The sequence below is a fragment of the Myxocyprinus asiaticus genome, chromosome 34 (assembly GCF_019703515.2).
Source record: "Myxocyprinus asiaticus isolate MX2 ecotype Aquarium Trade chromosome 34, UBuf_Myxa_2, whole genome shotgun sequence".
NCBI lineage: Eukaryota > Metazoa > Chordata > Actinopteri > Cypriniformes > Catostomidae > Myxocyprinus > Myxocyprinus asiaticus.
In genome coordinates, this window is record NC_059377.1 from 34,115,557 (window position 1) to 34,129,152 (window position 13,596).

Here is a 13,596-nt window from a genome sequence, read left to right on the forward strand (position 1 = left end):
AGTTCATATAAATTGACAAATTTATGGCTGGATGGCTCAACTATTCTGAATCATTGCATTAAAGGGGCATGATCTGGCACTCCTGTTATTGCACCAAAGGCAAATAGGCAAGATGGGACAGTATAAATGCCATCTTGCTGCATTAATGCTGCCAAAGTGCCCATCCCCTTCTCTTAATATCAAAGCAATTCAATCTCCTAAACACACTAACCACCCATTTTAACTCCCCTCCCTAAACACACACACACACACACACACATTTCTCCCCTCCCTACCTCTTGCCTTTCAAATAAATAAGAACTTTGGTGCAAATAAGATCTTCCTCATTGTCGCTATATATTTATCCACATGCAGAATGAGAAAGACTATACAACACTGTTTGAAGCATTGCACCTGCACCAGAGAAACAACCTTTGGATTTAGGAATTGCTCTTCTTTCACAACAAGGGAATCTGGACTTTCATATTGGATTTTTATATTTCACATTTTATATAAGGGAGAGTTCATATAAAGTAATATCTGGCATTTGATACATGATAGTTGATCAAAAACCTACCACAGTGACCTACGTATCTACCAAGAATGGACATGTCTAGTTGCATCTCTATGGTGGTCTATATCTTCACGTTCTTGCTTGGACTTCCTGCCAACCTCTTGGTTCTCTTTGTCTATCTCCGCAAAGCTCGAAAACACGGTGCCACCCCCAGTGTAGTCTATGGTCTTAACCTGTGCCTAGCAAATTTGGCACTAGTGTCTTGGATGCCTGTAAAAATGGCCGAAACTGTGTACCAGGGCTGGGCTCTTCCAGCTGAGCTATGCACCGTTTACAACTTCTTTCTTTTCTTCTCGTTCTATGGCAGTAGTCTGCTCCTCACAGCGGTCGTTGTAGGCCGTTATCTGAGCATCGCCTACCCCATAACCTACAAGATCTACCGCAGAGCCCGTACCTCTTGCCTGGTAAGTGTCATTTTGTGGGCAATAGTGCTCTTACACTTGGTTTTTGCTTATCTTGCTGAAGGAGGAAGCCACTTTGTATCTTTATCAGAGCAGAATGTATCAGCATGCTATGAGAACTTCACCCAGGAGCAATTAGATGTTCTGGTGCCATTACGGCTGGAGATGGCGCTGCTCCTCTTCCTCGTGCCTCTTGTTTTGTCTGCATTCTGCACGCTGCGCTGCCTAGTGCTAGTCAGACATTCCTCTCTGTCCTCTGGCGGTAAGAAAAGGGTGCTGGCAATTGCACTCTCCACATTGGTGGTATTTGTGGTCTGCTATGGACCCTACAATGTATCTCACATAGTGGGCTTTATCCTGTACACTAACGTGGAATGGAGAAGTGAAGCTATGCTGTCCAGCTCCTGCAATGTCTTTCTAGAGCCTGTGGTCATGTTGATGCTGTCGCCGTGGACACTAAGGGAATTAATAGACAGACTGTGTGGCAAAGGAAGGATATCATGGCATCAGTGCCACAGCAAAGGGTCTTCAGTAACCCTCAAACAACTAAACGAGGGTAGTCAACAACAACTGTAAGACTCTAAAAATGGCAAAGCAAGAGCAAATAGAGGACCCTCTTCTATGAAAGTGATCTGATTAAAGAGAACAAAGGATTAAAACACTTATGGAATTCATTACATAAAAGTTGACTTTGAAAGTGGAAAGACTAAAATAGCAAGGATTTTTCATTCTGAGAAAGAAAGAAATGCACATTCTTGTCAAATCACACAGGATCGTAGACATTGACTCTTTATGTAACAGCTCCAATTTTCTAATTAACAGATGATGGTTGTTTCTATGTTATTTCATCAAATTTAGTGATTTTAACTAAAAATATAAACTAAAAGCAACCTAATAGGTCTCTAAAATGCAAATTTTACCATTTCACAGCAACAAGTAGAAGGAGTCAATTTAAAGAGGTTACAGACTCTATGTATATTCTTTTGCTTCATCCAAAATCTCTTTATATTTTATGTTTTACAGTACTGGTGATATCACATAGCCCAAAGATCATTACATTACATTACATTAAGTATTGTTTAATACCACATATGTACATTTTGAATAAATGATTTTTTGAATGGTTTGTAACTACACATTGTTATTTATTAATAATGTATGCTAATGTTTAACATGGTTAGCTTAAGCACTGTATTCTAAAATGGGTCACACTTTATATTAGGTTTCTTTTACTACTGTGTACTTACATTAAATGCATACAATATTATGTATTTACTGGGTAACTACATTTTGCTCTGCAAAATTCTCACAAGATTCACATCTACTGCTACTGAGGTTAAGGTACGTGTAGGTTAAGGAGTATAGGGTTAGGGGTTTGAGTTAGGTTTTAGGATAAGTGTTGGGTTAGGGGTAAAGTTAACAGTGTAATTACAAATGTAATTAAATGAGGGTACTTTAAATGTAATTACAATGCAACAACTCATTTGTACCTAAAAACAGTCATGCAATAAATGAAGACAGCCTATTATAAGAATTTGGAAGTGTAAATGGGCTGTATGCAATGCATCCATCTGCTCTGTGACTGTATTGTCACCTGCAATACTCCGGGCCGCGATGTATGTGTTGTATATTTTCTCTATTGGCCTCTCTGGGACTGTTGGCTCTCGTCCTACTCACCCATGTCTCACCTGCTTGAAAATTCTTGCTTCTCTCCGATTGTTCATTGTTTTGTAATGTATATTCTTTTATATGTTTTTCTGTTTAATGTTATATGTTTAAATTCTGTACAGCGTCCTTGAGCTTTGGAAAGGCTCTTTACAAAATAAAGGCATTATTATTATTACTATTAATCATATGGCTCTACGGACACACAAATCATGGCTAGCATTAAAAGTGATTGATAGCTCTTTAATATCATCTGCTGGTGGAATCCCCAAACTACAAATGTAGGAACTGAGTTTAGACTTTGCGCCGAGAGTAGACATGGGTCTCAAACGTCTTAACGCTATGACCTTTTTCTCAGGAAATTGAGGAAAATAGCAAATTACGCTTTGTGCCACTTCATTATTAACATACAATACACCCACAGTTTGTGCGCGTACACCCACAGATAACGCAAACACTCCCACCCACGTTCACTTGCGCTGGAACAAAAATTGGACAAGACGTAGCGCACGGCGTGTAGTTCTGCGCCTAGCACGTCGTGAAAACAGAGCCTTATAAATGCAATTCACATGCACTTCAAAAGCATCTACAGTTAATATCTTAAAATAACCTAGTTTTTGTAATTTAATGAAACATGTTACTAATCAAATACATGTTGTTGTTGTTGTTTTTATTTTTGTTTTTTTTTACATCAGTAACAGATCACATATACACTTGAACTACACAGCGTCACATGATTTTACATCCAGGATAATTTGTCCTGGAATTATTGTGCCTTAATCTCATCTCAAATCAGAATCAGAATGAGCTTTATTGCCAAGTATGCTTACACACACAAGGAATTTGTCATGGTGTCAGAAGCTTCCAGTGCAAGAGAATGCAATGTATATACATACATACAAACATATACATTCAAACATCTTTTCACTCCTGCCATTAGCCTTTAAGGGGACAGTTCACCCAAAAATGAAAATTCTCTCATCATTTACTCACCATCATGCCATCCCAAATGACTTCTGCTGAACACAAACGATGATTTTTAGAAGAATTTCTCAGCTCGGTAGGTCCTCACAATGCAAGTGAATGGTACCAAAATTTAGAAGCTCCAAAAAGCACATAAAGGCAGCACAGAATATGACTCCAGTGGTTAAATCCATATTTTGATATGGATGATATGGGTGAGAAACAGATCAACAAATTAGTCCTTTTTTTAATAAATTCTCCTCCCTGCCCAGTAGGTGGCGATATGTACGATTAATGCGAATTGCCAAACACAAAAGAAGAAAATGAAAGTGGAGATTTATAGTAAAAAAAGAATTAAATATTGAACTGTTTCTCACCCACACCTCATATCACGTCTGAATATATGGATTTAACCACATAAGTCTAATGGATTATTTTTATGCTGCCTTTATTTGTTTTCGGAGCTTCAGAATGTTGGTACCCATTCACTTGCATTGTGTGGACCAACAGAGATATTTTTCTAAAAATCTTAATTTGTATTCAGCAGAAGAAATAAAGTAACACATCTGGGATGGCACGAGGGTAAGAAAATTATGAGAGAATTTTCATTTTTGGGTGAACTGTCATTTTAATATGTTAAAACTACATCAAAAATAAAAGCAAAAGATAAACAGAACTGTGTCTGAGAGTAGAACTTGGCTTACAAATATACAAAAAATCCATTCCCGCATCTAATTATAGCCTAGAAACAATGGCCTTTTTTTCCACATGAAGTACTATGTGAAAAACCAATGTGGTGGATTTTGTGGTTTGTTTTTAGACACACCCCAAGATGAGACAGTATTATAACTGATAAACAAGCATGCTGAAGGTTACTACCTGAAATGAGAAGGGAGCCAGACCATCAACTATAGAGTCTTGGTGAGTATTTATGTAATCTATTTAGATGTAAGATTTGAAAAGAAGCTTTTTATCTTCTGTTGTTGTGTTTTATCTCTTGGTTTTTACTTTTTCGATATTGAAACATTATTGAACGGGCAGTGATAATAGTGGCTTTTGTTAAAATATTTCCAAACTATGCCCTTAAACTTAAAAAGCAATGATTCAGCTTACATGAAGTCATGACATTTTGTTTCAGTGTTTCGATGTAGAACAAATAGCTACAGTTGTTAGATTTCACAGATAAATAAGAGGAAGTATCGGTGCAACAGTGTTACACTGCCGATTTGCATGATTTTCCTTGTAATTTATTTTTTATGTTAACTTTTTAACTCACCATTTCTTATGTTATCTAATAATATACACATCAGAACATTAATTATAAGTAAAAAGTAAATATGGCGTGACTATGGTGAAGGTGAATGGTGTTTGTGACAATTGCTTAAGCACATCTCAAAGGAAAATTCAAATGTGTGAATCTGTAAGTAAATGCTATTTTAAGCTTGTGCATTGTTTTAGGGCTAGAGATGCCAAAATGAATGTCTAGCTTCTGGAGGCACTGGATTGCTGATGTAATTGTGCCATCACAAAGAGTACCGAGGGTAAGGATGTACACTGAAAAGAAGGGAACAAAGAGAGGCTCAAAAACATGTTTTGATAATATGTCAGAATGCAAATCATACTACTGTTTTGACCTGCGGAAGTGCGTATGACAGGTGCCAATTGATTTTATCAAGACTGATAACATAATGAAAAATAGTTCTGGTAAGATACAAATATAACCACAACTGCTAAGCCATTTTGTTTCATCATGTTGAAAACATGTGTTACTTCTAAAATAAGTGTCTGTATATTTTACAGGTACTGAGGAATCTCTAAATCTAAAGAACCTGAAGGGGTTTCAAAACTTTCAAAACATCTCTACAAGCAGACAACAATGTCCAACAATTATACTGACTCACCCACAACAGTGTTTCTCACAATATATATCATTACATTCTTGATTGGCTTCCCTCATACTACACTGGCATTCTGCACATCCATTCGCAAGATTCACAATAAACCTATACCTATGACATTTTTTATGTTGAACCTTGCTGTATCTGACCTCATTTTCCTCACTTTCCTACCTGTCAAGATGAAAGAGGCAGCGGATAACATGGTTTGGAACATGCCCTATAGCCTGTGCCACTTCAACCTTTTCATGTTCTTTCTTCCAATCTACTCTAGCAGTCTGTTCTTGGCAGCGATTAGCGCTGAGCGATACGTGTGCGTAACATTTCCAGTAAAGTATAAAAGTCCAAGGAGAATCACTTATACAATCCTAATATGTGTTTTCATATGGGTGCTTGTTATAGTAACTACAGTGTTTGCTTACAAGGCTGCATACACAGATTCTGATGAAGTGGACAACACTACTAATCAGGGCCCCTTGGTGACAGAACCTCAACAGTGTTTCTTTAACTTCACTGGAAAGCAACTCAAAGATCTGCTTAAAATGCGGCTGGTAGCTGTAGTGCTGTTTTTCTGTGCACCCCTCATCATTTGCTGCTTCTGCTACATCAGTGTTATTCGTATTTTGTCAAAGCTCCCTCTCATTAGACGTTGTCGCAGGCTCCGTGCAATTGGATTGGCTCTGGGGACACTCCTTGTGTTTGCAATTTGTTTTGCACCCTTCAGTGTGTCACACTTAGTAGGCTACGTCAGACAAGAAAACCCAAAATGGCGCATGAAAGCATTAATGCTGAGCACTTTAAATGCATGTTTTGACCCTATTATATTTTTCTGTATATCTTCTGAGATGAGAATGGCAATCAAAGACTGTATGAAGGGCATTTTTCGGTTTTATACCTATATAAAGCGATTTTTGCTGCTGTTGTTGTATGCTTAAATATTTGCACCACCAAAATGTATTTTAATTAAATTACGAAAAACAAAAATGCACAGATATCAGTCATACTATCTTGACAATGATGTTTCCATGATAATGTTTGTAAGCTGAAGGTTTCTTATAACTTTTGATCATAATTGTTTCATAATAAACTTATCAACCAATCAATCTCATCTCAATAATACTCTCACTTCTTATACAATGATCAACATGAAGATAAACATATATACAGAGTTGTGTCTGAGTGTAGAATTTATGGGTTACAAATAAACTAATATTCTGGCCAAAGGTCAAGATATAAACAATGGTCTTCTATTTTGACATAAGTATTGAGGAACTGCAGACAACTGATGGTGTCTGTGGTTTGTAATTGGACACGTCCCATGGAAGATCAGAGAGTGTTAACCGATAAACTGATAAACAAACATGTTATCTGAAATGAGATGGAAGCCAGGCCATAACTGAAGAGTCTTGGTGAGTATGTATTTAGATGAACAAATTGAAAGTAGCATTTTATCATCTGCTTATTAAGTGATTTATCTTCTTTACTTTTTAAAGTTTTACTGAGGGGTGGTTCTAGGGTCAGTAGATATTTGGGGCTTAGCCCAGACTTCTGCAGATGTGCATGGGACCATTATTTGATAAAATATCGGAATATTATATACTATTGTAGAGCCAAGGAGGGCGGGGCCGGGCTGGAATGAGACACACCCAGTCCCCAATCAGCCTGGTGGGGCGCGCGAGGGATAAAGGCGGCCGGGGACGACAGTTAGAGAGAGAGAATTGCAGGCAGCTGTACTGTGTGTTTTTGGTTGTGTGTTTTGTTTAAATTGTTTATTAAATTATTATTTATATTATTAAGCCGGTTCTCGCCGCCTCCTTCCACTGAACCCCCTTACAACTATATTATGAAAGTTTAAATGTTACATATGTGCAATATAATTTATATAGTAAATATTTAAATATTACTGAAACTAAAAGGTCTAATAATAATAAAGGGGGACTAATAATACTAGTGATATTATTATTATATTGCACAAAAAAAAGTGCAATTACAAATATTGTATTTGAAAGAAAAACATTGATTTTGAGTAGGGAATCAGATAAAGTTACTGATATTAAGAACAGTAACATATGTAAAAAAAGTTTAATTATATACTGTATACAATATAGGGATAAATCTAAATATTCTGACAGTGTGACTGAGTTTTGGGACTCCAACTGATTAAGTACAGTTATCTCTTGGAATTTCTGCAGACATACCAAGCTAATTAGAGCATCAAAGCATTTTAGTCAGAAGAAGAACTGATAGCTTGTTCCATAATAATTATGAAAATTCACCATAGTTCTTCAAAAGTATCCATAGTTTTAATAGAGGCATTTAGCAGTGATATTTGTTATAAGGCCATGGTAACCACAGGTTAAACCATGCATGCATGCTCCTCACTACAATAGTTGGCAAGATGGCATTTTTGTAATGAAAATAAATACATTTACAAACTATAAATACAAAAGATAAAAAATAAAAACATATTATATTCCATCACTCCTCTAACTGTCATACTGCATTTAATAAAACCATGGCCTATAAATAATAAAACATTTAGAATGAATGTACCACATTTCTGCCAAAATACCATAGTACAATACGGTTAGTGTTACAATTACTATAGTAAATCAATGGTATATTTATCTAAGGGTGGTGAATTGAAAAGCCTTCTGTTGTACAGTATATTTATGTATATTGCACATATAGTGTTTTACTGTTTTCCTTGTCAATGCTGTTTAGAATGGTGAGCCATTAAATAATGTTTTAAACTAGTTTAATCACCTGGACATTTGGGGTTTTCATCTGGGTTTTGCAACAGAGAATGCTGTATTGAATTTAAATAAAAGCTTCAAGCTTCAGGTCTAAACCCAATCATTTAAAGATCCCAATTACACTTTATTTACATTTTCAATAATGTTTTTGATAGACACATTCATAGTAAATCCTAAAGCTGTCATTACTGGAAATATCAAGTTGTCTTAATTAAGTATTACTTGAAATGTAAATTTCAAGTAATACTTAATTAAATAACTCAAATATTTAGGTTCATTGAACTTATTTATCTTAAAAATCCAGAGACTTTGTGAAACCAGCCATTCAAGCAGGCAATCACCGGCCACCATCCCCAGCTTATTGACAACACATGTAGTTTATCACAGTGCCCATTAGTTCAGTATAAAGAACTATGGATTCAGTTGTAGCTTTGTTAGGTATAAGTGAACACTTTCTACTGGGACGATATACCACTTCTTTCCTAATGTTGCTAACTCCTGTTTTTTGACCATTGCCTGAATTTTTGGAACTCTGAACCTGCCTGCCATATTTGGATTCATCGCTCTTGATTGGATTACTGTTTTTGAACCTTTGTCTGTTTTTGACTACGATTCTGGATTATCCCTAAAATCTGCCTGAGTTCTCAATTAAAGTTTGACTCTGCACTTGGGTCTCCACTTGATTCATTACAGAATACCTAACCATGGAGGAAGACCCAGCAGAGCCTCTCGACTGCACCAAGTGACCTAATAGCTAGTGGCCTTGAACAGCTTCATTCAGCGTTATTAAATCAAAGAGAAACAATTGGAAGACATACCACACTCCTGAATAGCCAAGAGGAAACTTTAGCTCGACATGAACAATTGCTTACCCAAATACTGGAAAGTGTACGACAAGTGTCCAACCCCGATTCCCCAGCCCCACCACCCACAACAGAAACTGCTCACATATCTGCTCACTCCGAAACCCCTTCCATACCCTTGCTACCTCAGCCGCATGCTGAACCACACTTGCCGGCACCTCCTCGATTTGATGGTAGTGCAGCAAAATGTCAAGGCTTCCTGACCCAATGTTCCCTTGCATTCGAATTACAACCTTTTACAAGCTTTTCACAAAGGAAATGCAGAAAGTCTTTAACCATCCGGTCAGTGGTCACGAAGCGGCTAACCAACTCTGATACCAACCAACTATGACCCTATAATCTTGTGGAAACAAGGTGAGCTTCTATCTTGGGGATCGCACTGTCTCACTTACCGGTTTCACGGTATACCACGGTATGAAAACTGCCGGTTATCATACCATGTACATTTGCTTATCTACAGTATTGAGAAAAAAAATGCAACCGGATGGAGAATCTCACCTGTGCGTGCGCATCTCCTTTCCTGCTCGACTGCCTGTCAGACTCATCACCTTGCGCCACATAGGCACACACACACACACACACACACACACACACATGCAGAGGAGAAAATGTCAGAGTGAAGCGAGGCGAGGGGGTCTGACATAAGTGAGTGTGTGTGTGTGAGTTAGAGCAGTGTTTCTCAACTGGTGGGTCGCAGGTCTATTCGGACTGGGTCATGGACAGCAGGGAAAGAACCATGCCATGGTTCTCCCATTGAAGATATTTCGGCGGCACCCAAGTGATAGCCTATTTAGGACTGCCGAGGCAGATTTAATGATAATCTCACAAACAGCTAAAGGCTTCTCATCTGCACTTTTGCACGAGTGTAACGGAACCAGCTCACACTAATGATCTGCTCTGGTCTCTGACGCGCACGTGCAACAATTGGGCTTCCCTCGATATTGCGAAGCGCAGACCTCAAAACTGATGTGACCAATTTAAATTCTAGTGAGACTTTTCTAGTTTAAAGCGTTACGGAGGAAGTCAAATCGAACCTCTCAAACAGTAGGCAGCCCTGACATGCCAAACAGCACTGAGGAGGAAAATAAAAAATCATTTTTTGCACCCATTCTGAAATGCCCGTTAGGGCTCGCTACGCATCCACGTAATGGGACAGAGGGCAATTTGGTTTGTACACCGTATGATATAACGCATCGCTCACCATAGGGAAGCGATTGCGCATAATGTGTGTGCTTTGAAGTGGAAAAGGACTCTTTATTGAGAATGTATGAGCATCTCGTGCATTTGCAACAAGTACTTTATTCTTTATTGCATTTTGCATGGCATTTTTTATTGTATAGGACACAGAAACAACATTTTACAAAACGTTGTGAACAACAATATTCCTCTCCCAACGAACAGCAGTGGGGAGGTGGGGAACAGTGTTCTGTGTCTCTAATTGAGACTTCTTTGGAGCACCGGAGGGAACCACGGGCTCTGTTTTCCGCTTCAAAGCGTTGCGCCCCTCAGGAGCGTTTCCGCTGTGTGGGGGGGGTTCCTCCCATCGGTGCGAGGTGGGTGCTGGTACGGCTGCTTCTGTCTGGGCCACGGCTTGCATGGCCTCACCGGCAGCTCGGCGGGGGCAGGGGCAGGTGCTGGCGCTGAGTTAGTGGGCATGGGTCTTTTAGCCGATTGCTGGCTTGAGACAGAGCAGGGGCGAGCCGTCTGCGCTATGCTCCATTTGGGCATAAAATGTTTTATAGCTTGTGACTGTTGTTGAGTCGTGATGTAACGCTCAGCAAACGTACTCACTGTGCCACCAAAGAGGCCGGCTGGAGACACTGGTGCATTCAACAGAGATGCTTTCTCTTTGTCACTCATCTCCGTGAGGGTCAGCCATATATGCCTCTCCAGAACGACCAGGTTGCCCATGGACTTGCCGATGGCCTGCGCCATGACTTTCGTGACGTGCAGCGCTAAGTCTGTAGCGGTCTGTAGCTCTTTGAAAGTCTCCGGATCAAAGCTTTGCTCATCCATTTGTCTGAGGAGCTTAGCTTGGAATACCTGGAGCACTGCCATTGTGTGGAGTGCTGATCCGGGTTTTCCCGCCAGTGTGGACGTCCATCTACACGGCTTCGAAGGATGTATGGGGCGTGATTTCCATGCCCTGTTACTCGTAGGGCAGAGATGTGCCGCTACCGTCTCCTCCACAGGGGGTAGTTGGGCATTGCCATTCTTTTCCCCGTGGTCCATGTTCGTGAGAACGGCGTCACTGCACGTGTGCGCTGATAATGGCGTGTGCCAGAACTTAGATGGTTCGCTATGCACTTCGGGGAAAAACAGGGCAGATCTGTGGGACGCGGCCGCCTGACGCCGTCCGGACTGCAAGAACCACACATTGAGGCAAGACTGCCCAGGTTCCTCTGGGTGAGACCACTTGAGGTTGAGTTCTTGACCGCCCTTGCAAGGACGCGAAGCATCTCCTTGTCAGTGGCACATACACGGTCCTCGCCCTCGCTGGGGAGAGGGGCGGTAGCATCATCCGCTGACCACCTGCCTGATGCAGCGAGAGACATGACATCATCATCCCCAGCATCAGATCCACCAAACGAGACGTGGCCGCACGCTCCTTCAGATGGCCAGAGCTCATCTCACACATAGCGTATTGGGTAACATGCGCTTTGTGGAGATTGAGGGGCTCGTGGGGCGTGTGCTGGCACGAAATCCACCTCAAATTCATCCTGCTCGACTTTGCGGCCCCGCCATGCCTCCTCGTGTGAATCCTCGGATATCACAGAAGAGGCGGGTGGGAGGGCGCGAGAGACTGAATCGTTCCTCAGAACAAGGGCGATTCGTGAGCGGAGCAGCTTGAGACTCATGTCCTCACAGTGAGCACAGTCTGTCTCTATGAGAGCTGACTCTGCGTGGGTGCGGCCCAGACAGAAAACGCAGCTCTCATGCTTGTCTGATGGCGGGATGTGTCTCTCACACAATGAACACTTACAGAAAGACATCTTGAAAAAGACGCAAACACGTAAGTGGCTCTTTTAGATATATATATATATATATATATATATATATATATATATATATATATATATATATATATATATATATATGTTTATATTTAAATAATTTATATTTATATCACACAAATTACAAGTGTATTTTAAAAGGATACTCTACACCTGCCGATCCGTTCACCAGCGAAGCGTCAAGTGGCGAGGCGTAGAGATGTTCGCTGGAGCACTGCAGTGGAGCGGAGAGTCTTCTCGCTGCCGTGAAGATTCCGTCCGCTGACTCGTGTGCATCGATGACGAAAGGTAGAGGGCTTCTAGACAAGAGATGATCGCTGTCTTGAAGGAAGAAATTCTGAGGAAATGGTGTCTGTGTTTTTATAGCGGTCAGTTTCACGCCAAAACAGGCGGGGATCAAACACTACTCCCCATATGCGTAACTCTGCAATGTCAAGTGTACTGAGTCATTAGGGAACCAGCTGAGAACCACTGAGTTAAAGGTACAGACAGGAGCAGTCTGGCTGCACTGTCGCACACCTACATTATATGTTATTGTTAATAATCATAGAACATTACTTTAAAAGCTGATGTCATTTTTCATTTAGTAGTTATTTTAACATGCTATGCTAACATGTAAACTAACATGCTTTAGTTATATAACATGTTATAGTTACATGCTATTTTTTTTTATCATGTTTATAATTCGGTTTATTATTATAATTCTGTTAGCTTTCTTATTTATTTTCAAAAGGGAGACTTTTTTTTACATATACTTCAATTTAAAAAAAAATGGTTTCCAGTTTCAATTATAATAAAGCGTTTGTTCAACCAAACAAAAAATCCCTTCTGTTTTCACTCCTTTAAGGGTCATTGTAACTGATAATAATAATTGTGTAATACCATATACCATGATACCGTGAAACCATGATATTATCTGAGACGGTTATCGTACCATGAAAATCTCATACCATTGCAACCCTAGTCTCACTTCCTACTTATCTTTACCATGTCGATCTACTTCAGTAGAGATTCCTTCTCTAGGCACCCTGGATAATATTCCTGCAGAGTATGACCGGTTCCTGGATGAATTTAACAAGTCAAAAGCAGCTGCATTGCCCCCACATTGTCTATGGGATAGCGCAATTTGATTCTTGGGATGTTTCTTCCTCAAGGTCAAATATATCCACTTTCCATCCCTGAATCTGAAGCCCTTGATCAATATATTGTTGAAGCTTTAAGTCTCGGCATTATCAGACGTTCTAAGTCAAATGCTGCTTCCAGTTTTTCTTTGTAGGAAAGAAGGATGGGGGACTCAGACACTGTATTGACTACCGTGCTCTGAATGATATATCACAGTCAAATTCTGCTACCCACTCCCAATGATCCTTGCAGCTCTGGAACAACTCCAGTCAGCAATCATATTTACCAAACTGGACTCAGAAGTGCCTACAATCTCATCCAAATACCTGAAGAGAGTGAATGGAAAATGGCATTCATCACCACC

The 13,596-nt window shown here is 39.8% G+C and overlaps 2 protein-coding genes across 2 annotated transcripts; both read left to right on the forward strand.

Moving 5' to 3' along the window:
- The first annotated feature begins 373 nt into the window (after positions 1 to 373).
- Positions 374 to 2,773, forward strand: LOC127425572 (free fatty acid receptor 2-like). Its single transcript, XM_051671701.1, has one exon. It carries the CDS (start codon positions 583 to 585, stop codon positions 1,528 to 1,530), a length of 948 nt encoding a protein of 315 aa, XP_051527661.1. The 5' UTR covers positions 374 to 582; the 3' UTR covers positions 1,531 to 2,773.
- si:dkey-211g8.7 (uncharacterized protein LOC794123 homolog) lies at positions 859 to 6,567 on the forward strand. Its single transcript, XM_051671700.1, has 4 exons — positions 859 to 957; positions 4,403 to 4,503; positions 5,041 to 5,123; positions 5,383 to 6,567. Exon 4 carries the CDS (start codon positions 5,459 to 5,461, stop codon positions 6,410 to 6,412), a length of 954 nt encoding a protein of 317 aa, XP_051527660.1. The 5' UTR covers positions 859 to 957; positions 4,403 to 4,503; positions 5,041 to 5,123; positions 5,383 to 5,458; the 3' UTR covers positions 6,413 to 6,567.
- The last annotated feature ends 7,029 nt before the right edge of the window (positions 6,568 to 13,596 follow it).